We start from the raw sequence: 24,311 nt of genomic DNA, 5'->3' as shown, positions 1-24,311 counted from the left end.
CAAAAATCTTATTAATTTACTATTCCAGAGAAAATGTTACGTATCTTATAAAATACAATATAAGTATTGATAATGATAGTCTGTCAATTTAAAACTCATTAGATACTCATTAATGTAAAAATTAGTAGAAGCATCAAAATCTCAATCCAAGAACGCAAGCCATGTATTAGTATGTCCCACGTAATTAAGGGTATTTTTTTTATGGATAATTAAGGGCACTTTAGTAAACAAGAGATTAAAAAAGTTTTAACGTAAAACAACAATATTTTTCTTTTCAAACTTCGGTGCCTCTTTGCATATTTATTTGATATTATATTTATATCCGGTAAAGTGAGAAATTAAATGTACATTCAAATCCTTTAAATACCCTTAAAGACTTTCATCTTCCTCATCACCTCCACAACTCTCAACTTCTAAACTCACTAAGCCACTTCTTCTCTCTCTTACACTTACACACAGACACACAAAGTTACAAATAGACACATTATTTTCTCATCCAAATTAACCAAAATGGCATGGTTTTGTTTTCGTCATATTGATCTAACAAATCATAACCTAAATTTAAACATATTCTCAAAACTTATACCTAAAATAATAATTTAATAATTTTAAGAAGTGTAACTCATTTCTCCTATTTTACTAAAAATTTATTACAATTACACATATTATTACAATTCTTACATGTGATTAATTTGTGCAAAATTAGTTCACTTTATTGAGGTTTTAATACACCCTATTTGTGACAAGGAAAAATCTATTCATTATTGTGTATGTATGCGCAACGACCACTATAAATTTAATTTAATTCTATGTAGAAATGAGTTCACAAAATACAGCGATGGTAAATACCGATGACATAGAACGTCGTCGAGAACAATGGAGATATTACGTTCGCTTGAGAATACAAAGAGAAGACAATGAAAGCAGAAATATTCGATTGGCAAGACGTCATGCCAATTATGCAAGACAAAGACAACAAACTTTGGGTGGTGGTCACATTTTAGTGGGAGGCCCAACAAATTTGAATGAAGAAGATGTACATTCTAATTCAACATCAACAAACCCATCACTAATACTGCCTAATCATGAGGCTGGACGAAGTTGTCGTCTTACACATATCCGTAACTTGGCATGCAATATGCCAGTTAAGCATAGGGCTATGATAGAAGTCAGTGGTGAGATTATAGTTTTATATCTTTAAACATTCTTCATTGCTTGGAATCTTATTATTTTGAGAAAATCCATAGTTTTTGGCATGTTAGTTGTATGTCAATGTATACAAAATTACTAAATTAATGTTTATAATATTAAATTTAGGTCTCCTTCCAACCTATCCAACTATAATGACAAATGACTTTGAGGCTGGAGCAAGTCATATAAATTATGATGTTAATAATGGTAAGTTTTATATAATATATTTATAAAGCTTTCACCATTATTTTTTATATATAATTAAACCAGTTGAGCTTTTTATATAATTACATTGTAGTTACAAAAAGAATTGAAGGAGTTGAAAATATTGTTGAGCAAAACCAAGGGGATGCCTACAGAGAACAAGGTTTATTACTCAATGTCACCATTTTTATTTTTATTTTTATGTTTATATCCTTCTATAGAGCTTTCATCATTGTTTTTATATATAATCACACCAATTCAGCATTTTTCTATAATCACATTGCAGCTGTAGAAAGAACTGAAGAAGTTGAAAATATAAATTATCAAAATCATGGGGATGGCTACAGAGAACAAGGTTCGTCACTCAATGTCACCATTTTCATTTCAATTTACATGCTTATCATTATCAATTTTATTATTTGTTAATAAGCTGCATATTCAAAACATTATTAATATTTTGCTTATTTCACAACATAATATTTGGTACAATTTTAATATTTTCTTTCACAACTATCATAACACTCTTTATCACTAATTTTTTCCTCAAAATAAAAATTAGGTGTTGACAACACATTTAACGGTACTGCACATGTAATAAATTGTATGCAAGGCAGATACAATTGTGCAAAGGATTTTAAAGAAGGTATGGAGACTATTAGGTACCAACTACCACAACCAAAGACATGTCACTTTTGTAATGCCCGTTTGTTCCATCAAGAGACATCCTTGATGTGTTGCAAGGATGGAAAAATATCCTTCCCCAATATACCAATTTGTCCTGAATTTATAGAGCTCATTTGTGAGAAAACACCACGGGGCAGACATTTCAAGCAATATATACGGTTTTACAATAACATGTTTGCATTTACCTCAATGGGTGTACACGTGGATGCAAGCGTGGCCTCAAATAGTCGAGGAATATATACATTTCGTGCCCAAGGTGCCATCTATCATAGAATTGGTAGTCTTTTACCACATACACCTCTAAGTGTGTAGCATCTACAATTGTATATCTACGACACCGATCTTGAAATACAACGCAGAATGTCTCAATCTGTAGAAGCTCATGAAGATATTGTGCGACTTATTCAAATGATCTTAGACATGCACAATCCATTTGTGGAGAAATTTCGTCAACTATCTCGAAGTCCAAATTTACATCAATGTATACTCCTTATTAAAGAACAACCTCTAAACCAACCTCAATATTGCCTTCCCAGTGCTTCCCAAATGGCAGCTATTATTGTAGAAGGAGAAGAAGCTGGTCATCTAAGTGGCAGAGAAATTTTGGTTCAAACCTTTGGTGGTAATTTGATCAATATTCAAGATACAACAGGATTTTATGATCTATTGCAGTACCCAATACTTTTTCCATTCGGAACATATGGATGGGATATCAACATACGTGACGCTAATAGAAATAAAGTGTCATGTCGCGATTATTATGCATACATCTTTCAGGTAACAGTTTTATTATTTTCAATCTATTACTGCAAAATGCCGCTTACATTATAAACTAACTGAACCTACATCTATTTTTACTAATGTCGAAGATTCGCGACGATACTCTATCAATGATTTGGTTTGGAGGAAGCCTTTCCCAACAGTATGTTGTTGATAATTATGTAAAAATTGAAACACACAAGCTTAGGTGGTTTGGGCACAATCAAGATTCTATTAGGGCAGATCTGTACCAAGGCCTACAAGATGCTTTCAATGAAGGAGAGAGTGATACTGGTAATGAAAACTTTACATTTGAAATTTACATTACTTTATTAATGGCGAATTAGGATCAATATTTATTAATGGCTCAACTTTTCCATCTTATATATAGAAAATGTTGGACATAGAACCATTCTACCTTCATCATTTGTGAGAAGCCCGTGCGACATGATCCAACGATTTCAGGATGCAATGTCATTGGTTCAAAAGTTTGGGAAGCCAGATTTATTTATCACAATGACGTGCAATCCAGGATAGGAAGATATCCAAAATGAGCTTTTACCTGCACAAACAGCACAAGATCGTCTAGACTTGCTTGCAAGAGTTTTCAAATCGAAATTTGAAGAATTGAAAGATGATATCGTGGTCAAGGGGGTTCTTGGAAGAGTTATTGTATACATGCAGGTCTTTGAGTTCCAAAAAAGGGGTTTACCATATGCACACATGCTTATAATTCTCGATGAAGATGATAAATTTCATAATCCAGAGGATTACGATCGGGTTGTTAAGGCAGAAATACCGTGTAAGGAGGAACAACCTCAATTACATAAAGCTGTACTGAAGCATATGATACATGGCCCTTGCGGAGTACAAAATCCAAGATCATCGTGCATGAAAAATGGGCGATGTAAAAAAGGATACCCAAAGCCTTTCTCACCAGAAATCTACCAAGGCAATGACTCATATCCTGTTTACAAACGATATGATACTAATAATCCTGTGCCACTGAATGATCATTGCAGGATTATGGTAGACAACACTTGGGTTGTTCCATATAATCCTTGGTTACTGCTGAAATATAATTGCCATATTAATGTTAAAATATGTTGCAGTATCAAGAGTGTCAAGTACTTATATAAATATGTGTATAAAGGGCCAGATCGTGTCTCTATGGAAGTTAGGCCAGGGCTAAATTATGATGAGGTCCAACATACATTGATACAAGATGGGTATATGCTCTAGAGGCATGTTGGAAGATATTTTCTTTTCTTATGTATCAAATGTACCCTGCCGTTTTTCGTTTGCAAATTCATCTTCCAGATAGACAACAGGTATGCTTTAGACCATATGAACCTATTGCTAATGTTTTGGAGCGAAGTAAAAAGACAATGCTCACTAAATTTTTTTATATGAATATGATTGATCATGATGCACAAAATTATCTATATAGAGAGTTTCCTGAGCATTATTGTTGGGATTATAAAAACAATATATGGACACGAAGAAGATCTTATAAAAAAGTAGTGGGCAAGATATATACTGTTTCACCATTTGATGGAGAGAAGTTCAATCTACGTGTTTTTCTTAATCATGTCAAAGGGCCAACAGGATTTGATAATTTATTGACTATCAATGGGATAACCTATCCAACTTTTAAGCAAGCAGCTGAACAAAGGGGTTTACTAGAGAATAATAACAGCATATGACAATGTCTGCTTGAGGCAAGAGACATTCGAATGCCGTCAGCTTTAAGAAGATTGTTTGCAACAATATTGGTATTTTGTCTACCAACTGGAGTAAGAGAATTGTGGAATGAGTTAGAGAATTGTGGAATGAGTTTTACCCATATATGGTAGAAGATTACCCATTACAACAGAGACACGTCGTACAAATAAACTTCTCAATGATTTAGGGGCGTTACTCTTGCAACATGGAAAGCATATTACAGAGTATGATTTGCCGATATCAACTGGAGAATGTGACAATGATTCAGCTGTACCAAGACTCATTCAAGATGAGCTATTTGTTCCTAATGTAGATGAAGAACTCACTTTAATTGAAAGTTGAATAACAACCAGAGAGTTGCATATGAGAAAATCATGACAGTTATTGATCGTAAGGAAAGCATGATATTCTTCGTCGATGGGCCAGGGGGAACTGGGAAAACATTTTTGTATCACACAATATTAGCAACCTTGAGAAAAGCAGGTCACATTGCAATTGCCACAGCTACATCTGGCATAGCAGCAACATCACTCCCTGGTGGAGGAACAGCGCATTCCAGGTTTAAGATTCCTTTAACTCCCAATGCTTCATCTACTTGCTCAATAAGTAAATAATCAGACTTAGCTGAACTTATTAGACGTGCCACCATAATTATTTGGGATGAAGCCCCAATGGTAAATCGACGTGCACTCGAATCTTTAGATAGAACATTTAAAGATATTATGGAAATAAATTTACCTTTTGGTGGGAAGGTGCTAATTTTGGGTGGAGATTTTCGTCAAGTACTTCCGGTTGTTCCAAAGGATACAAAGGCAGAAATGATTGATGCATGCATAGTCAAGTCCCCATTATGGAAAAATGTCAAAGTGTTACATTTGAAGCAGAATATGAGATCTATCAAAGATGAAGAGTTTGCTGAGTATATATAACACATTGGTGATGGGAATGAACCATTTATAATGAATGATTTGATTAAACTACCCCCTTCAATGGCAATGCAATGGGAGGGTCAGCATTCTATATACAACTTGATTGATCAAGTTTTTCCAAGTTTGTAAGAACATGCCAATGATGCAAGGTATATGGTTGATAGGGCTTTGCTAACACCTATAAATGATGATGTTGAACAGCTTAATGCAAAGATAATTTCTCAGTTCCCAGGAGATGAGTTTACGTTACATTCTTTTGATGAGGTTGAAGGAGATAATAATCATCTATATCAACAAGAATTCCTAAATTCTATATCTCCAGGGGGTTTACCACCACATATATTAAGGCTAAAAAAGGGTGCTCCAATTATGTTGCTGCGCAATATAGATCCAAAAGCCAGATTATGTAATGGTACAAGATTGATATGCCGTGGATGTTTTAACAACGTACTTGACGCTGAAATTTTGACTGGACAATATGCGGGTACACGTGTTTTCTTGCCAAGAATCCCTTTGAAGACAACAGAAAATGTACACTTGCCATTTGTAATGATCAGACGACAATTTCCTGTACGTTTAAGCTTTGCACTTATAATAAACAAAGCGCAAGGTCAGACAATTCCAACTGTTGGAATTTATCTTCCTGATCATGTTTTTAGTCATGGCCAATTATATGTGGCATTGTCAAGGGGAGTCTCCCAATCCACCACAAAACTATTGGTGCAAAAAGGAACAATACCTAAGGAGGAAGGTGTTCACACAAGAAATATTGTGTATAAAGATGTTTTGTTCCCTTCATCATAGGTATTAATTAACAATTGGAAAGAACTGTATTACATATAAATTTATTTTAATAATTTACAAATTTTAATGGTTATGCGGTCTACGTTTTAATATTTTATTTCTTGATCTTTTTTATGTATACAATTAATTGGTAATAGGAAGGATGCCCAACTCAAATGTGAGGATCGAGTCCATTATGCTAAATAATGGAGTGCATGCTGTTCCTACTATTCATTGGGAGGATTGGAAGGATGATCAATCATTATTAAACATGGAGGCCATTGATAACAAGGTATATTTCTTTTTAATGATATCTTTAATCAGCATCCCTTTCTATTGTTTTATCAAAATTAATATTAAAAATGTCATGCTGCGTATGGGTTAGGTTCGCAAATTGGCAATTTATTCACCTGGTTGGAGATTCACTATTCGAGCTGACAAGAAAGAGCTTTGGAAAGAAGTGAAACGAGTTTTAGAGTCACAAGAATTGGAAAGGTTTGTTACGGTATTTTTTAAACTAGGAAAATAAGTAATTGATAGTCTTAATATACAAAAAAAAAAAAAAAAATTTCTTCATTTTGAAGTTCCATAAACAAAGACAAACAACAAATCAATGTCAAGAAGAGCAATGAGGGGCGCAACATCCATAGGAATAAAGACAAAGGAAAAATGAAGGACGATGTGATCTCTAACACTCATGCCAACAGAGACAAACGGAGAATGAAAATCAAGAACAATGTGGTTTCCAACATCCATGAGAAAAAAAAAGATACGAAGAAAAAAAATCAAGGACGATGCAATTTTCAAGACCCAAAATAGTAAAGAAAAACAGAAAATGAGAGTAAAGGACAATGAGATAATAAAGCAAGTACAAATCATTACCACGTCTACTTAAAAAAAAAAAAAAAAAAACTCTATTACATAGTTGACTATATAAATTTTTTTTTTAAATTTTTGGTAATTAAATGATAGTTCTTCAAGTCCCAAGCTGAAGTAGACCATGTCACATACATGGAGCTATGCAATATCATCACATACATCAAATATTTCATTTTACAAGTTTATGCTTGATATTTATTGTGCTTATTATTATTATGTACGTTTTAAAGTCTCTATTAATAACACAAACTAACACATTTTGTACCATAGGTTTATGGCAAATTCTGCTGGAAAGCAATTAGAATGTGGATCAAATAGCATTGCTCCACCAACTTCTCCGCCATAGCCAGCATAATATTAATAAGTTCACCTATTCCATGTTTCAGATGTAGTGCATTATTTTACAGTTTTACCTGATGTAAATATTTCAGTTTTCTACATTGATCCATCAACTTCTTCATAATAGCTTTTGTAAAAGTCATCACATGTATTTTGTAAGTAGTTTTATTGTTACAATTTTATTATGCTTTTTCAATATATGCACTATTTATAAGATTTATTCAGATGATATTTTTTTCCTCCCCCTAAAGGTTAATACTAAATTATTGCATCATCTTTCAATCAATAACACGTTGATTACTGCATAAATAAAATTGGCAAAAATGGATAATAGTTACGGATACTAGCCTCTGAGCACGCGCTCACGCACGTGCTCAGAGGCTCTTTTATTTTTTGGGTAACGGTTAATTTAGAGCATTTATTATAATTTGAAATTACTACATTTCCCGATCACAAAAAAAACCTAGGGGTGTGATGAAAGATTATTTCACCTGCTAACGCATAATACTCATCACATCCCTAGGTTTTTTTTATGATTGAAAAATGTAGTAATCCCAAATTATAATAAATGCTCTAAATTAACCATTACCCAAAAAATAGAAGAGTCTCTGAGCACGCGCATGAGCGCGTGCTCAGAGGCTAGTAATGCATGCGCGTGCTCAGAGGCTAGTAATGTTAAAGAGGTTTCAAATGGATCCCGCCTATATTGAAAGATGGTAAAACTTAATAAAAAATTGACTATAAACCTAAAGTAGCTCAACTTTGTACATAGGCAAAAATTGTTGTAAAATTCTACTTTAACGAGTGCACCTTTGCACTAATGTGTGCATTTGACAACTGGTTATAAGTTAGATTGTTGCTTAAAGTACTTACTGTTTGCGAATCCCACACTATTTTTTTTATCCTTATAAAAATAAAGAAAAAATATTGTAAAATTCTATTTTAACAAGTCTACTTTTGCACTATGTGTGCTTGACAACATTATAAGTTTTTTTTTTCTTAAATTATCTATTGTTTGTGGATCCCACACAATTTTTTATCCTTATAAAAATAAAGAAAAATTATTGTAAAATTATATTTTAATGGGCGCACTTTTGCACTGTGCACATTTGACAACCGATTATAAGTTAGTTATTTACTTAAATTATCTCTTGTATGTGGATACCACACTATTTTTTTTTTATCTCAACTTTATTTCAAATAATTTAACGTTCATTTTTTAAAAAATAAGTTAGCTTTTCACATTTTGTCTAGCATATGCAAATAAAATAATAAAATACTAAAAATAAGCAGTTTCAAAGCTGACATAATAATATCATCAATATGAGGCACCCAAGAGATATTTTTTTTTTGGCATTAAAAAAGAGATTTTTATTTTTTTAATCTTTAAAACAAACTTCTTAATTATATATCAGGGCCTGGGCTCTTCATATAACAACCCATCAGAATGTGCAAAGTGCAAGAGCAAGTCCAAGGCTCTCTGTTGGTTTCAACCCTTTTTTGTTTTTTTTGAGGATTCTGTTGGTTTCAACTTTGAGTTGCCTTGATTGACCACAAACTACACTCAAAACCTGAAAACAACAAACTTTGGTCCCCAACATGTTACAAAGACTAGTAGCCAAGTTCCATCCACAAACTGAAAAGCCAGACTTAAACAACATAAAGAAACGTGTGGATTCTCGCTGCTCTTTCTCTCTTGTCAAAAACTAAGAAAAATGTTCACTAAATTTAGAGCCGCAGGTACAGTTTCCCAAATCACTCGGATCTCTCTCTCTGTCTCTAACTTCTTCACTTCCCTATTCTCAAAGCCAACCCAAAACTCCTACAATCATGTCTCTCACAGTTAAACTACACATCACCAACCAACTCAACCTCAATCTTGGCCAAACCAACATCAACAACAAGACCGAGTTTTACACAAGAAGAATTCGAACCAAACCCATTTACCGTTCCAACTCATTGATCTCCACCACCTCGTACAACAAACGCACCACCACAATGCATGTTCCATCACATTCATCTTCGATCAAGAGCTCTCTGATTGACCCAGATGGCGGGGCCCTTGTGGATCTTGTGGTGCCAGAGAGAGAGCGTGCAAAGAAGAAGTTAGAGGCTGAGGCATTGCCTCAGGTGAGGCTTACCAAGATTGATGTTGAGTGGGTCCATGTGATTAGCGAAGGGTGGGCCAGCCCTTTGAGAGGGTTCATGAGAGAGAGTGAGTATTTGCAGAGTTTGCATTTCAATTGCTTGAGAATGGAAAGTGGTTCCTTAGTCAACATGTCGCTTCCAATTGTTTTGGCTATTGATGATGACACCAAAACTCGAATTGGGTCGTCTCCAAATGTGGGGTTGGTTGGTCCTAATGGAGATTTGGTCGGTATTCTTCGGAGGTTAGTCGTTTTCGAATTTCGATTTGGAGAATCTATTTTATATGTATATTTGAATACTTTAATTGAAGTTTTGTCTTTGATTCCGGTATTAACTGAAGGAATAGTCTTTGTTATTTGTTAAACTATATGTAAATTAAGGAGAGAGCATGTTTGTGACGTTTTACATGTTTGTTTGGGATTTCAAGAGAAGATTGTTAGGTACTGCAATAGAAAATGAGGAGAATTTTGACAATGTAAGTCAAAGGGGGTCTTTTATTTTTTATTATAAAATTTGAATTGTTTATTTAGTTGTTGTTGTTGTTGTTGTTTTAATTTTGTTTAATGTCTCTGTCTAGGGACATGTATACGAATGAGAGATGTTAATATGTTATTTTCTAGCTGAAGTTTCGTAAGGACGTGTAGTTAGAGTTGGCTGAAGTTTGATGCATTTGAGTTGGCTGAGCTCAGTGGATTTATAACTACATTTAAATCTTGAATGAATAAGTATACGGAGAAAACCCCAAAATTTATATGATGCTGTAGAGTATTTTTCATATTTTAAAATGAACCTTTGTTCTTTCATAATTGTGTGCGTGATCTTGTTCTTTCATAATTGTGTGCGTGATCTTGGTCATGAGTGTTAGAATAATGGTTAAGTGATTAAATTCATCATTTCTAACAGCTTAAAATTTTGGCATAACTAGTAATTATCAATGAGAATGAAGATGCCGATGGTCACTCTTACTTGTCCATGGGTTCTACCTGGTGTGTTCTACAGAAACTAACTCATTTTGGGCTGGGGCATGACATTTACTGAGTATGGCTGGGGTTTCCAGGACAAAAGAAAGAATTAAACATGTTATCAATTTCCCCGATCTCTCCCTCTCTCTCTATGCCCATGATTCTTGCTCATGTGAATAAGGATCATATTTTTTTTTTTGATAGTAAATAAGGATCATATTGGGTTTGACTGGCCAAATCTTGGGTTTTAGTTGGCACTTTTGAATTTTTCTTTGCAATATAGTATTGTTGCTTTGTACTTGAGTATTTAACTGGAGCTATAAATGAGTATGTAGCTCAGTTTATTGACTGTCATCCTAAGCTTTTCTAATAATAATTCTTTTGCAGTATTGAAATATACAAGCATAACAAAGAAGAAAGAATAGCTAGAACTTGGGGTACAACTACTCCAGGATTGCCATATGTTGAGGAGGTTATTACACCAGCTGGAAATTGGTTGGTTGGTGGAGATTTGGAAGTTTTGAATCCTATCAAATATAATGATGGGCTTGATCACTACAGGCTCTCGCCTCAACAACTCCGGAAGGAATTTGATAGGCGTCAGGCTGATGCAGTTTTTGCTTTCCAATTAAGGAACCCTGTGCATAATGGGCATGCTTTGTTAATGAATGACACACGCAAGCGACTTTTGGAAATGGGATACAAGAACCCTATTCTATTACTGCATCCTTTGGGAGGTTTCACAAAGGCAGATGATGTGCCCTTGGATGTTCGGATGGATCAACATAGCAAGGTTATCTGCTTGGCTCTTCTTGTATAACATTGAATAATATCAAGTTTGGCAGTTACTCTGCTATTAAAGTGATACCATTCTGCTTGTTTCCATAACTCTGTAATAAGTCTAATTTCTGTTGCATGGGCCATAGCTTTTCAGTAAATAAACTCATTAGAACTAAATGAAATCATTTGATAATTTCAGAAAATGCTCCCCCTTTTTTTTATTGAAATTTTATCATTGTTTTGGTGATGAAAATTGAAAAGTGATCATTGCATATCCAAATTTTGTGTTCAAGTACTCCATAAATGAAAGCTAATCAATTCATTTTTAAGTCTCCAAAATGTAAAATTTTGCTCACAGTTTTTTTTCTTCTCAGGTCCTAGAAGACGGAATTCTTGACCCTGAGACTACTATTGTAGCCATATTTCCATCACCTATGCATTATGCTGGTCCAACTGAAGTGCAGTGGCATGCCAAAGCAAGGATAAATGCAGGTGCCAATTTTTACATTGTTGGTCGTGACCCTGCAGGTATGGGTCACCCGACTGAGAAGAGGGATTTATATGACCCTGATCATGGGAAAAAGGTCTTAAGCATGGCTCCTGGCCTGGAGAAGCTAAATATTTTGCCATTCAGGGTAAGTCACAGTATGCTTTGCTTTTACGCTGTTCTGTTGAAGCTCTATTGCTTATTTCTATCTCTTCACGTTTTGCATTATCTTTATTACCCTTTATTTGCAATTCTATGCCTTCGTTACATCAAAACTCTGCTTTCTGTTCAGGGTTGATTGTGATATGAAGTAATCTTGATAGTCTTAATTAATTTTCTACCTTGGGTCCCTAGGCAGTTTTTTCTTATTAGTTATCAAAGTTTAATGAGTATTTTTGCTTGATTTCCTTGAGTGATGAGAATGAATGTGGTGTACTGCTAACAACTGCATATTGTGCTGTTATTTTTAATAAATATCTCTTCAAACTAATTTGGGAACTTATGGAAATGGTCCATCTTTGTATATACCACAAAAAGTTGGAGAGCATGGGACTTCCTACCAGCAAGCTCAAAGGAGTTCCTAAAGAAGTTTTTGTGTGGCTTTCAATCTCTACCACTTCCATTCTTTCCTTCTTTTGGTATTCTCTTTAATTAAATGTTTTTACATTTCAAAAGATACTTGAAAGATACAAATGCAGTACATACCATCACAGGTTTGGAAATATCTGAAGCTGAATATTGGCACCAACTTATTTGGATTTTTGCTGAATTTTTTCCCTCCCACTGAAAGTTGGTTAAAGTATGGTTGTACCTAGAAAGTGTGAGGTTTTAAAAAGCTGTATAAATGCAAATAAACTTTAAAGCTAAACAAAAAAGCTGATGGCAAATAGGCTCTGCTGTTGCTGATTGGTATGGTCAAAAGGGGGTTTAAAGTACTTAACCTTCTGAGACCCACACATTATGATTCATTCCATCACAACACAGAGTATGCAGAATCGCAGATTACTTCCAGACAATTACACTTTGCTGATGAGAGAGCCCTGCATATTTTTCTATCAATTAGATATGTCTGATCATGTCATAACTCTGCATAAATTACTCAAGTACTTGTAGCTCTACATTACCATAGGTGTAATTGCTTTTTCTGGGTCTGTTATGTTATATGGGAGGTGAATGAGCTCTGTTGTGTTCTCCCTCATAATGTACTTTCTTCCTTATAAACTGCAGGTGGCAGCCTATGACACTGTGGAAAAGAAGATGGCATTTTTTGAACCTTCACGTGCTAAAGATTTCCTCTTCATCTCCGGAACCAAGGTAGGAGCTGTATCTCATTTTCTGATTCCCAGTGAAACACCTCGAGCTCCATGGATCTGGAAGGAGATTTTTAGAATAACAGTGTGATTTAAATAGTTAAACCTTAACTTTTTAGTAAAACTTAGATTTTCTGTGTACCTGGGTAAATTATATTGGGCTGTCATTCAGAAACTGAGCTACCTGCATCTTTAGCATAATAAATCTACAATTTGGCACATTTTGTAGTTGGGGTGACAATGTTAATGCTTTGGCATAACAAGGATATAGGTTTCAGAGACTTATGGTAACTGGTGATTTATCTGATTATTCTAACAAAACTCTTCTGTGGTTATCATCTATTATGAAAATCTATTTGAAAAAATTCAGTTTATGTCATCATAAGTGTCTTTGACGTAGGAAGGAAAATTTAGAAGGAAAAACCTAAAAATCTTTTTCGTCCTAGGTTCTCTTCAGTTTTTCCTCGTAGCTTTCCTAGGATATGTTCGTGAAGGTTGTGTAAGATATGCTTTTATGGCTATTGGGAAACTCATGTTATATTTATCTTATTTAGTGGATTTATTGTGTTGTTTCAGATGCGAACTTATGCAAGGACTGGTGAGAACCCCCCTGATGGTTTTATGTGCCCTGCGGGATGGAATGTCCTCGTCAAATATTATGAGAGCTTGCAAGCTGAAGAGGCATTGCAGCAGCAAGCCGTGTTGACTAGTTAAGATCTATACCAGAGTTTTGGGCATTAATTTTTTTCCTTTTGTTCTTTCTTTATCTTTTGGGTATAAACGGCAAGTTGCGGGAGGATGTAATAGTAGAGACTATGGAGCACTATTTCTTATTAGCACCCATAAGATGCCCGATTGAGAATGATCTGTGCTAAGTGTGCTTGTAAACTCCTCTTTGACTGTTGGTGTTGGGCTTCATTTTCTAAGTAGGGCATGGTTGATATGCATGTAATGTATTTAATTCCTCTAGAAATTTTATATAGGCCGAAAGAAACTTTTATTGCTCGCTGTAGTGCTGCTAGAAAAGTGAGATTCTCTAATCAAATTGACTGCCTACTGATATTGGTTTTTGGATGCTGGGGTATACAACTATTGATGCTCTACTCCAGCCCGAGTGTATACCAAGTTTGGGCCAAAAGTGATAGGTTGTGAGTCTCTCCAAACAAATTGGGAGGTAAGGCACATGACTCCTCCCAGAAGTGAAAGTTTTGTGTATTGAGTATGAAATAGTGGAGAGATGAGGTTCAAACCCCATAAACCAGGCAGCACAGAGGGTGACACTACCACTAGGCTATAAAGCTGAACTTTGACTAGGCATTGATTCTGCAATGAAACTCCATTGCTGGCACATGAAGCTAAAGTAGTAAAAATTAGATTTAAAAAATTCAAAAGCATTGACATTAAATATGGAAACTGACTGTCAATAATTTATGGCTTCCGTAACATTCTTGAAATGTTTATTTTGCTTTATAAACACTTCGTTAACTTAATATGATCTTCGACACCAAAAAAACCAAAGGATGAGAAGTTGGTTTGAGTTGGATCAATGAACTGTCTCCAACCCAACGACTGAAAGCTTGGGTCAAAGAAAGCTTCGAGTCCATCCCAATATGGCGATGTGTCGGTTGGGTAAAGGCAAAAAGTTTTATTTATTTAATTTTTCAAATAAGCTAGCTTTTGCTGTTTTGTCACATATTTAATATAAAAGATATTAAAAATTATATATCTTTTAATAAAGGGTTGTGTTAATGGGCACTGTAAGGTGCCCATTAACACCAAACTTTGCATCAAAATTTTCTTTATGTTAGTATTTTATTTTTTGTAAGTTTTATAGGCTATCGAGTCAGCTTTATACAAATTTTCTTATTTATCTAATTTTTTATTAAGTGAAACTCACATTATTTTAACTTTAACAAGCACCATTCGGTACTTGTTAACATTTTCCTTTGATAAATATTATATAAATAAGTTATTGAAAACTACAAGAAACTATGATACCCAAAAAATGTCACAGACACGGGAGAACAGGTGACGGACTGAAAGAGGGGTGAAAAGAAAGGTAAACATGGACAATTAAACATTAGCAACCTCGTCTCTCTTCTTTTGGGTCATGAGTCATGACATTTACCATATGGTGCATAACACAGTAAATGGGCCTAAGAATACTGTTACAGCCCTGGCCTATTTACTCTGCCACGGTCTCAAATGGGCTTCAGTTAGAGCTAATCTTTCGTGCGAATTCACTAACCTTTTTATATCAGAAAAAAGGGAATTTTGTTTGAACCAAATATTAACCTCATTTTAGCACTAAGAAAATAAATTTTCATTTTCCCATGTATAATTTGTACGTGAACAATTGAACACTATAATGTAGAGAGACATATGGTGCGTGTTTGACACATATTATAAGCTTTATAATCTAGCTTTTTATTTTTATTTTTTTAACTTTAGAAAATAGTTAATGGATTTCTTAAAAGTATTTGTAGGGTCATTGGGCCCAGGAATATATGTGGAGTGGCTCAAGAGTATTCTTCGAGGAGGTATGAATGTTAACTCATAAGAAAATACTAAATAAAGAAGAGATAATGTCTGAATAAAATATGTCCAAGAGGTTAGTCCGGGGTAGGAGAAGGGTTGGTTAACATCCACAGGCTATGTTCTCGAAAATCCCACAAATAAGGGTAGATACGGTAAACATGGAGGATAAGAAGATGGGCGATGGAATATCTGAAATAAAGCTGTTACCACCGCCCCTGCATTGAATGCTCTGCAACAGCTATTCTGGCCGCATTAATGGGGAAGTGAGACCTGAGCATCAGGGTGGAACTTTGCTCCTATCTCCAAAGACTTTAGGAGAGGTGGATGAGACAAGTATCTAAACCATTAATCTAACCCTGACGTGGAGGATGAAGAGGAAAGGAAGTAGGGAGTATAAAAGAGAAAAGGGACCTTAAGCAAAGGGGATCTAAAAGAGGAGAGAAAATAGACTGTAGACCTCACTATCCATAATTGTAATCTATCTTGGGAGGAAGTAATATAAGTCATCCTCGGCTTGTGTCCGAGGAGAAGATTTCTTTCATATTCATATAAATAGTTCCTTATTTGTACCATTGTGGTCTAAGCCCATCATTTTTATGTTATCTAAACATTATGGAATCTAGATTACAAGCCCACTCTCTACAAATTCTATTGTAAAAAGGCATTTCAGGCCCATCCCCTTCTAACTGTGGGTTCGGGCTCAAATGGTGTCCTTACAATTGGCGCCGTCTGTGGAAAATCTTGTGTTTTAAGAGGTTTAACATTATGGTAGATTCAAGACCACAACACCGTGCGGAGTCTGTGGGGTCCCAACATGAGGATCATTCCTTGCATCTTAAGCACGAAGAAGACCGGGAGGGTAGTGTACATACTATGCACACTAGCAGAAGTAAGAGTCATTCACAAGGAGGAAGCAAAGTTCCTCACGAGGAAAATGCTAAGGCCATGTAGAAGGAAATTGATCACCTGAAAAAGAAGATACGTGACGAGAGGCGAAGGCGGACTCCTTTCTCCGATCCCTCTTCTGAGGGCTCGGGGGATGACAATTACAGGCAAAGGTCAAGGACTCCCCCGAATGAATCTTTCTCCTACGAAGAAGACAACCTGCATAGACGGAAGGGTAAAAATTCTTCTTTTAGGGGCTTGGGAAATGATGCTATGGGTAGGGCATTACATCAAATCTCCAAGTCACCCTTCACACTCAGGTTGGAAGAAGGGAGGCTCCCTCGGCACCTCACACAACCAGCATTCACCATTTATAATGGCCGAACAGATCCTGTGGAGCATGTGAGTCATTTTAGTCAGCCGAATGACTGTACATTCTAAAAATGAAACTTTGATATGCAAGATCTTCCCCTTCAGCGTAGGACCTGTGGCAATGAGATGGTTTGATGGCTTGAGGGCAAGTTCTATCAATTCTTTCAAGGAACTTACTAGGGCATTTGGTTCTCGTTTCTTCACATGCAGTAGGGTTCCTCGGCCCTTGGATTCATTATTGTCCATGACCATGAGAGAAGGGGAAACCCTGAGAACATACTCAGACAGATATTGGGAGATGTTCAATGAGATTGATGGGGACTTTGATGATGTAACGATAAGGACCTTCAAGGTCGACCTACCTGCAGAGCACAACTTGAGGAAATCTTTGACCAAAAAACCTGTCAGGAGCGTACGTTGGCTCATGGATTGCATCGATGAATATAAAAGGGTTGAGGAAGATCAGTAGCAAGGGAAGGAAAAGACGAAGGTTATCCCTCAGGAGTAAAGGGATTTCAGGTCGGACAGATACAAAAATAACAGGCCTGGAAGAGATTTTGCCAGGCAAGCTGGTCCTACCGCCCTACAGGTGGTCAACACCGTTTTTAGGGAACCAGTGCAACAGCTGTTAGAGAAAATCAGGCATGAATCATACTTCAAGTGGCCCAATAAGATGCCGGGGACCCCTTGAGACGCAACCAAAACCTCCATTGCCATTATCACCAGGAGAAGGGTCAAACCATTGAGGATTGTTGGACTCTGTGGAACCATTTGAAGCAATTAGTTAAAGAGGGAAGGTTAAAGCAATTCTTGTATCGGCCTAATGGGCAGGGAAACCACTCAGGGGCGACGAACTAGGATAGCACTTCATCGAGGCATCCTCTTGGTACGATCAATGTTATTTTTGCTGCACCTAGAAGAACTGGCTCACATCCTTCTAGGGTGATGTCTGTGGCTCGGATCTTGGCCGAGGAATCTAGGGATCAGCCGAAGAGGATTAAAGCAAATATCCTACCAGTTTTAATTCTCAGAAGAGGATAAAATTGAGACTATCCAACCACATTATGATACTTTGGTTGTTACCCTGAGGATAGAGGGCTACGATGTGAGGAGGGTGATGATTGATCAGGGTAGTGGTGCAAATATCATGTACCCTGACCTGTTTAAAGGATTAAACTTAAAGCTTGAAGATCTTACAGCTTATGATTCACCCTTAATAAGTTTCGAGGGGAAGGCTGCCATACCAAAGGGGCAAATTAGGTTGCCGATGCAATCAGGCTCAGAAGTGGTAAACATGGATTTCATTGTAGTAGACGCCTATTCTCTCTACACAGCCATTGTGGCAAGACCTTGGTTGCATGATTTAGGTGCCGTTTCCTCAACCTTGCACATCAAGATCAAATTTTCGTCTGGGGATCAAATAGAGGAACTGCTTGGAAGTCAATCTATTGCTAAACAGTGCATAACGGCTGCAATCCTGCATCAGCCGGAACCGGAGTCCTCGGCCTTGGCTGACGGAAGGCCATAGCAATCAAAGTCTCCAGCCACGACCAGAGTACCATCGGTAGAAGAACCTGCATGTGAGGAATTGGAGAAGGTTCTTATAAATGACGACCCTGAGAAATTCTTTCAGGTAGGAGTTCAATTGCCACCTGAAGAGAAGGCAGAGCTGGTTATGTTTTTAAAGGAGAATGTAGATGTATTTGCATGAGATGCTTAAGAAGCCCCTTGGGTTGATCCTAGTTTCATTTGTCATCATTTAAATGTCAATCCCGCTGTAGCACCAAGGAGACAACCACCTCGACGTTCCTCTAAAGAGCATTCAGAGGCTGTTAAGGAGGAGGTGCTAAAACTCAAGAAGGCAGGAGCTATCAAAGAAGTGTTTTATCCTGAATGGTTGGCTCATATAGTGGTAGTAAAGAAGAAGAATGGGAAGTGGAGAGTATGTGTGGACTTCACAGATTTGAACAAAGCTTGTCCTAAAGATTCTTTCCCAGTGCCTCGGATAGATCAATTGGTGGATGCTACTGTTGGGCATCCTTGGATGAGTTTTCTGGATGCTTTCCTGAGTTATCATCAAATACCTTTGGCTTTGGAGGACCAAGAGAGGACTGCATTTGTGACTCCTACGGGAAATTACCATTATAAGGTAATGCCCTTCGGCTTGAAGAACGCTGGGACTACTTATCAAAGGATGATAACAAAGATGTTTGAGCCGCAGCTCGAAAAGACTATTGAAGTATATGTGGACGGCATGGTGGTGAAAAGCAAAGCGATTTCCACTCATAAGGAAGATCTTATTGATACTTTTCAGTTGCTAAGGAAGTATAAGTTGCGACTTAATGCCTCTAAATGTTCTTTCGGTGTTGGATCAGGTAAATTCTTAGGTTACATGGTAACTCACTGGGGGATTGAGGTTAATCTAGCTCAGGTCAAGGCGATTAACATTTTACACCCACCTCGGAATCCCAAAGAGGTTCAGAGGTTGACAGAGATGACTGCTGCCCTTAACCGGTTTATTTCTCGATCCGCGGACATGTGTAGACCTTTCTTCGAATTGTTGAATAAATAGAAGGGATTTGAATGGACCGAGGAATGTGCCTTGGCTTTCCACAATTTAAGGATTATCTTTCACAACAGTCCATTATGTCTCGGCCAGAGATTGATGAAGTTCTGTTCGCATATATTGCAATGGCTAATCATGCCGTTAGCTTGGTTCTTATACGAGATGATAATAATGTACAGATGCCAGTTTATTACGTAAGCAAGTCTCTGCATGAGGCCGAGGTGAATTATTTACCGTTGGAGAAAGCAATCCTAGCAGTGGTGCACGCTACGCGTAGGCTTCCCCATTACTTTCAATCTTATACAGTTGTCATTCTAACTCAACTCCCTCTTAAGTCTATACTTAGGAGTACTGACTACATAGGAAGGATTGCCAAATGGGGTACCATCCTAGGAGCTTTTAATATCAAGTATATGCCTCGCACCTCTATAAAGGGACAAGTCATTGCGGATCTGGTGGTGGAGTTTGCTGAGCCCTCAGTAGAAGAGAATGTTAAGGGATCAGGCATGGATGAAAAATCAGTTGGCATGATCTCATGCAAAGAACCTTCGTTATGGAAGGTGTATGTTGACGGGACAGCGAATCAAAGAGGATCTAGTGTGGGGCTAATTTTGGTGTCCCCTAAGGGAATTACTTTTGAGAAATCCCTGAGATTAGGGTTCTCAGCTACTAATAATGAGGCAGAATATAAAGCTCTACTGGCCAGAATGAACATGGTTCATAAAATGGAAGGAAAAGTGTTGCAAATGTTCTCGGATTTACAATTGGTAGTAGGCCAAGTGGAAGAGAAGTTATAGGCAAGAGATCCAAGAATGCAAGGATACCTAACCCAGGTCAGATATATACAATCCAAATTTGAGTATTTTTCTTTATTACATGTATCCAGGTGTGGGAATACCTATGCTGATTCTTTGGCCACACTCGCAACATCCTCGGCGCAAAGCCTACCTCGAATCATCCTTGTTGAAGATCTATGGAAACCCACTGGGACTAGTAGTGATGCCATTCGAATTCATCAAATTCGGGTGGGACCTAGTTGGATGGATCCCATAGTGACATTCCTTAAAGATGATATCTTGCCTAAAGAAAAGTCCGAAGTAGATAAGGTACGCAGGAAGGCACCTCGGTTCTAGCTATCCGAGGACCAGAAATTGTATAAGCGCTCTTTTTGAGGACCGTATTTGCTATGTATACATCCAGAAGCAACGAAGTTACTTTTAGAAGAATTGCATGAAGGAATTTGCGGTAGTCACACAGGAGGGAGGTCTTTAGCTCATAGAGCTCTTACCTAGGGGTATTGGTGGCCCAATATGCAGCAAGCAGCATAGGATTATGCAAAAAAATGCGACCAATGTTAGAAGTTCACTCCCAACATCCATTAGCCAGGGGGCATCCTTAATCCTCTGTCTAGTCCATGGCATTTTGCTCAATGGAGGTTGGACATCGTGGGGCCTTTCCCGAAAGCAGCAGGGAATAGGAGGTGGTTGCTCGTTAGAATAGATTATTTCACCAAATGGGTTGAAGCTGAGCCATTGTCGAATATCAGGGATATAGAGGCAAAGAAGTTTGTCTGGAAAAACATTGTCACTAGGTTTGGAGTCCCTCATACTCTCATTTCAGATAACGGCCTACAATTTGATAGTAAGGCATTTTAAAGATATTGTTGTGATCTGGGCATCACGAATAGATATTCCACTCCAGCTTATCCTCAAGGGAATGGACAGGTCGAGGTAGTCAATAAAGCGATAGTCAATGGGCTTAAGAAAAGGTTAGATGATGCTAAAGGAAGATGGGTGGAAAAATTGCCACATGTCTTGTGGACATATCGAACTACACCACGAAGTTCCACAAGAAAAACACCATTCTCTATGACTTATGGAGCTGAGGCTATAATACCTCTAGAAACTGGGTTCCCAACATTAAGGACGAGCTTGTTCACTTTAGGCAGTAATGACAATCTATTGAAAAAAAGCCTAGACTTAGTTGAGGAACGGCGAGAGAGTGCCATGGTTCAACTAGCTTATTATCAACACAAACTCAAGCAGGGGTATGATTCTCATGTAAAGCTACGGCCACTTGCACCCGGAGACTTGGTACTGAGAAAAGTTTTAGGCACTACAAAGAACTCAGTATGGGGAAAACTGGGGCCCAACTGGGAAGGACCTTATCGTATTACTTCAGTCGTGGACATAGGGGCTTATAATCTTAAAAATCTAGAGGAATATGTTGTACAATGTCCCTGGAATGTAAATAACTTACGAAGGTACTATTATTAAATGAAAGACACTTCTATCATTTTTATTTCCATTGACACTTTATTGCGTTGATTATCTTCATTTTTCTAAGTATCAAACTGAAGCTTGGTCATGCTTGGCTCCTCGAACCACATGCCTCGTCTAAATTGATATTTTTTTAAGTGTTGAACAGAACCTTAGTTATGCCTGGTCATCGGATCATCTACTTTGGAAAAATTAATACTTCAGTTAACTTTTCTAAGTATCAAACTGAAGCTTGGTCATGCCTGGCTCCTCGGACTACATACCTCATCTAAATTGATATTTATTAAGTGTTGAATAAAATCTTAGTTATGTCTGGTCCTCGGATCATCTATTTTGGGGAATTTAATGCTTCAGTTCACTTTTCTAAGTATCAAACTGAAGCTTGGTCATCCCTGACTCCTTGGACCACATACCTCGTTTAAATTGATATTTTATTAAGTGTTGAACAGAACCTTAGTTATGTCTGGTCCTCTGATCATTTACTTTGGAGAAATTAACACTTTAGTTCATTTTTTCTAAGTATCAAATTGAAACTTGGTCATACCTGGATCCTCGAACCACATACCTCATCTAAATTGATATTTTATTAAGTGTTGAACAGAATCTTAGTTATGTCTGGTCCTTGGATCATCTACTTTGGGGAAATTAACATTTCAGTTCATTTTTTCTAAGTATCAAACTGAAACTTGGTCAAACCTGGATCCTCAGACCACATACCTCGTCTAAATTGATATTTTTATTAAGTGATTTAACAGAACGTTAGTTATGTCTGGTCCTCGGATCATCTACTTTGGGAAAATTAACACTTCAGTTCATTTTTTCTAAGTATCAAACTAAAACTTAGTCATGCCTTGCTCCTCGGACCACATACCTCGTCTAAATTGATATTTTCTTTAGTGTTGGACAAAAACCTTATTTATGTCTGGTCCTCGGATCATCTACTTTAGGAAAATTAACACTTCTTGTTATCCGTGTACCTCATATATATTGATTTTCTATAAAGCATTGATTAAAATTTAATTATGATTGATCCTCGGCCTGTTTATGTTTAACTTGAATCTAGGCCTAAGTTTGCAATTCTGCTTGCAAGACTTGAAGACTCCCAAATATAGTGATAAATGGATAGAAGCCCATGAGCATCACTTAAAGCATTTGCAAGTATATTGAACATATTTATTGCCTAATTCATTCCAGATTGCTTCCTTAGAATTATTAATTAATTTATGAAAGGAAACAATCTATTGTTCTAAGTGTGGCAAACAAGCATCAGGCAATATGAACAAGATAACAAAACAAGCATCAAATAAAAGAGATAAACTTTCTTTTTCATTGATTCAAATTTCTTTGGAAATACAATTACTTGCAAGTCGACAAAATTACATAGGATAAAGGAAGAAGGGAAAACAGGGGAGAAGAGAGCAATCATGGCTTTAGCTTTATCTTCAAGGGGCCTTTGGGATCTTTTGGAAGCTGAGGTTGCGCCAAAGAGTCAGCAGCTATCCCTTTTCCTTTCGGATCTTCCTTCAAAGTTATTGGAATTGTCGCTAAGACAAGCTCCATTGTTTGGTCACTCAGCTTGTCCTTGGAAGATTCTTTGGGATCACTTAAAAGCTGTGTATCCTCTGGTGCCACCCCTTCTGTTAGTTCAGCATGCTTTGGGAGCTGACTTTCAATAGAGGCAGGATCTTTAGCTACATCACATTGTTTGTCCTCTGCTCCTTGAATGGCAGCACCATCCTTGATTTGGGCAAGAGCTCAGATGGTTGGGGGGAAATAAACATTCTTTGCCTTCCAAAGGGTAGAAGAAGCATCAATCCCAGCTCAGAAAAGTGCCTCATCCCATACTTGAAGGCAGTAAGGCCTACATACCTCAAGGACTTGAGCTTTGAAAGTTTCAGTGGTCTCAGCCACGCCAACCTCGTAACCCTTTTGCTCAGCTATATCCTTTACTTTCTCCGCCTCCTCTTTTGCCTGCATCGCCTCTTCCTTAGCCTTGATGGCCTCCACCTTTGCCTTCTCAGGCTCCTTTAAATCTCTCTTAAGATCTTCGATCAGCTTCTTTGCGGCAACAAAGTTCTCATAGGCTTGCCTAAGCTGCAGTCTTTGGTCCTCGGCCTGCCTTTCGGTTGTTTTTAGAGCAGCATCCAAGCCGGACTTCTCACTCTTTGCTTTGCCCAAATTAGTCGTGACCTCTTTTAGTTTCTTCTCCTGTAGGTCAAAGATCTTTTGAGCATTGATGCGCCTTAATTCTTCAGCCTTGAAGGACTTGTACATACTAATGACGATCTCCTCTGTCCTGTGAGTAGACTGAACGACTTGTGTGTAGAAAATAGCAAAGTAGTAAGGCAAAATTAGAATTTTCAAGTATAACAGAAATAGAGGTAAACAAAGCTCGGGAAAGATCCTTACTAGAGCAAGTTCCTTCTTCAAAGTCATGAAGACATTTTGATCTCTCATTCTTTTGAGTTCACCCATGTCCTCGGGTAACAGT

The 24,311-nt window shown here is 37.1% G+C and overlaps 1 protein-coding gene and 1 pseudogene across 1 annotated transcript; both read left to right on the top strand.

Moving 5' to 3' along the window:
* The first annotated feature begins 838 nt into the window (after positions 1-838).
* LOC142609409 (uncharacterized) lies at positions 839-7,500 on the top strand (annotated as a pseudogene).
* Positions 7,501-9,168: 1,668 nt separating this feature from the next.
* LOC142622107 (ATP sulfurylase 2-like) lies at positions 9,169-14,185 on the top strand. The gene is made up of 5 exons (XM_075795536.1): positions 9,169-9,883; positions 10,991-11,396; positions 11,758-12,018; positions 13,098-13,184; positions 13,757-14,185. The coding sequence occupies exons 1-5, from the start codon at positions 9,324-9,326 to the stop codon at positions 13,892-13,894; spliced, it is 1,452 nt and encodes a 483-aa protein (XP_075651651.1). The 5' UTR covers positions 9,169-9,323; the 3' UTR covers positions 13,895-14,185.
* The last annotated feature ends 10,126 nt before the right edge of the window (positions 14,186-24,311 follow it).

The sequence above is a fragment of the Castanea sativa genome, chromosome 1 (assembly GCF_040712315.1).
Source record: "Castanea sativa cultivar Marrone di Chiusa Pesio chromosome 1, ASM4071231v1".
NCBI lineage: Eukaryota > Viridiplantae > Streptophyta > Magnoliopsida > Fagales > Fagaceae > Castanea > Castanea sativa.
The sequence above is the reverse complement of the archived record's forward strand: the minus strand, read 5'-3'. Positions and strand labels throughout refer to the sequence as shown.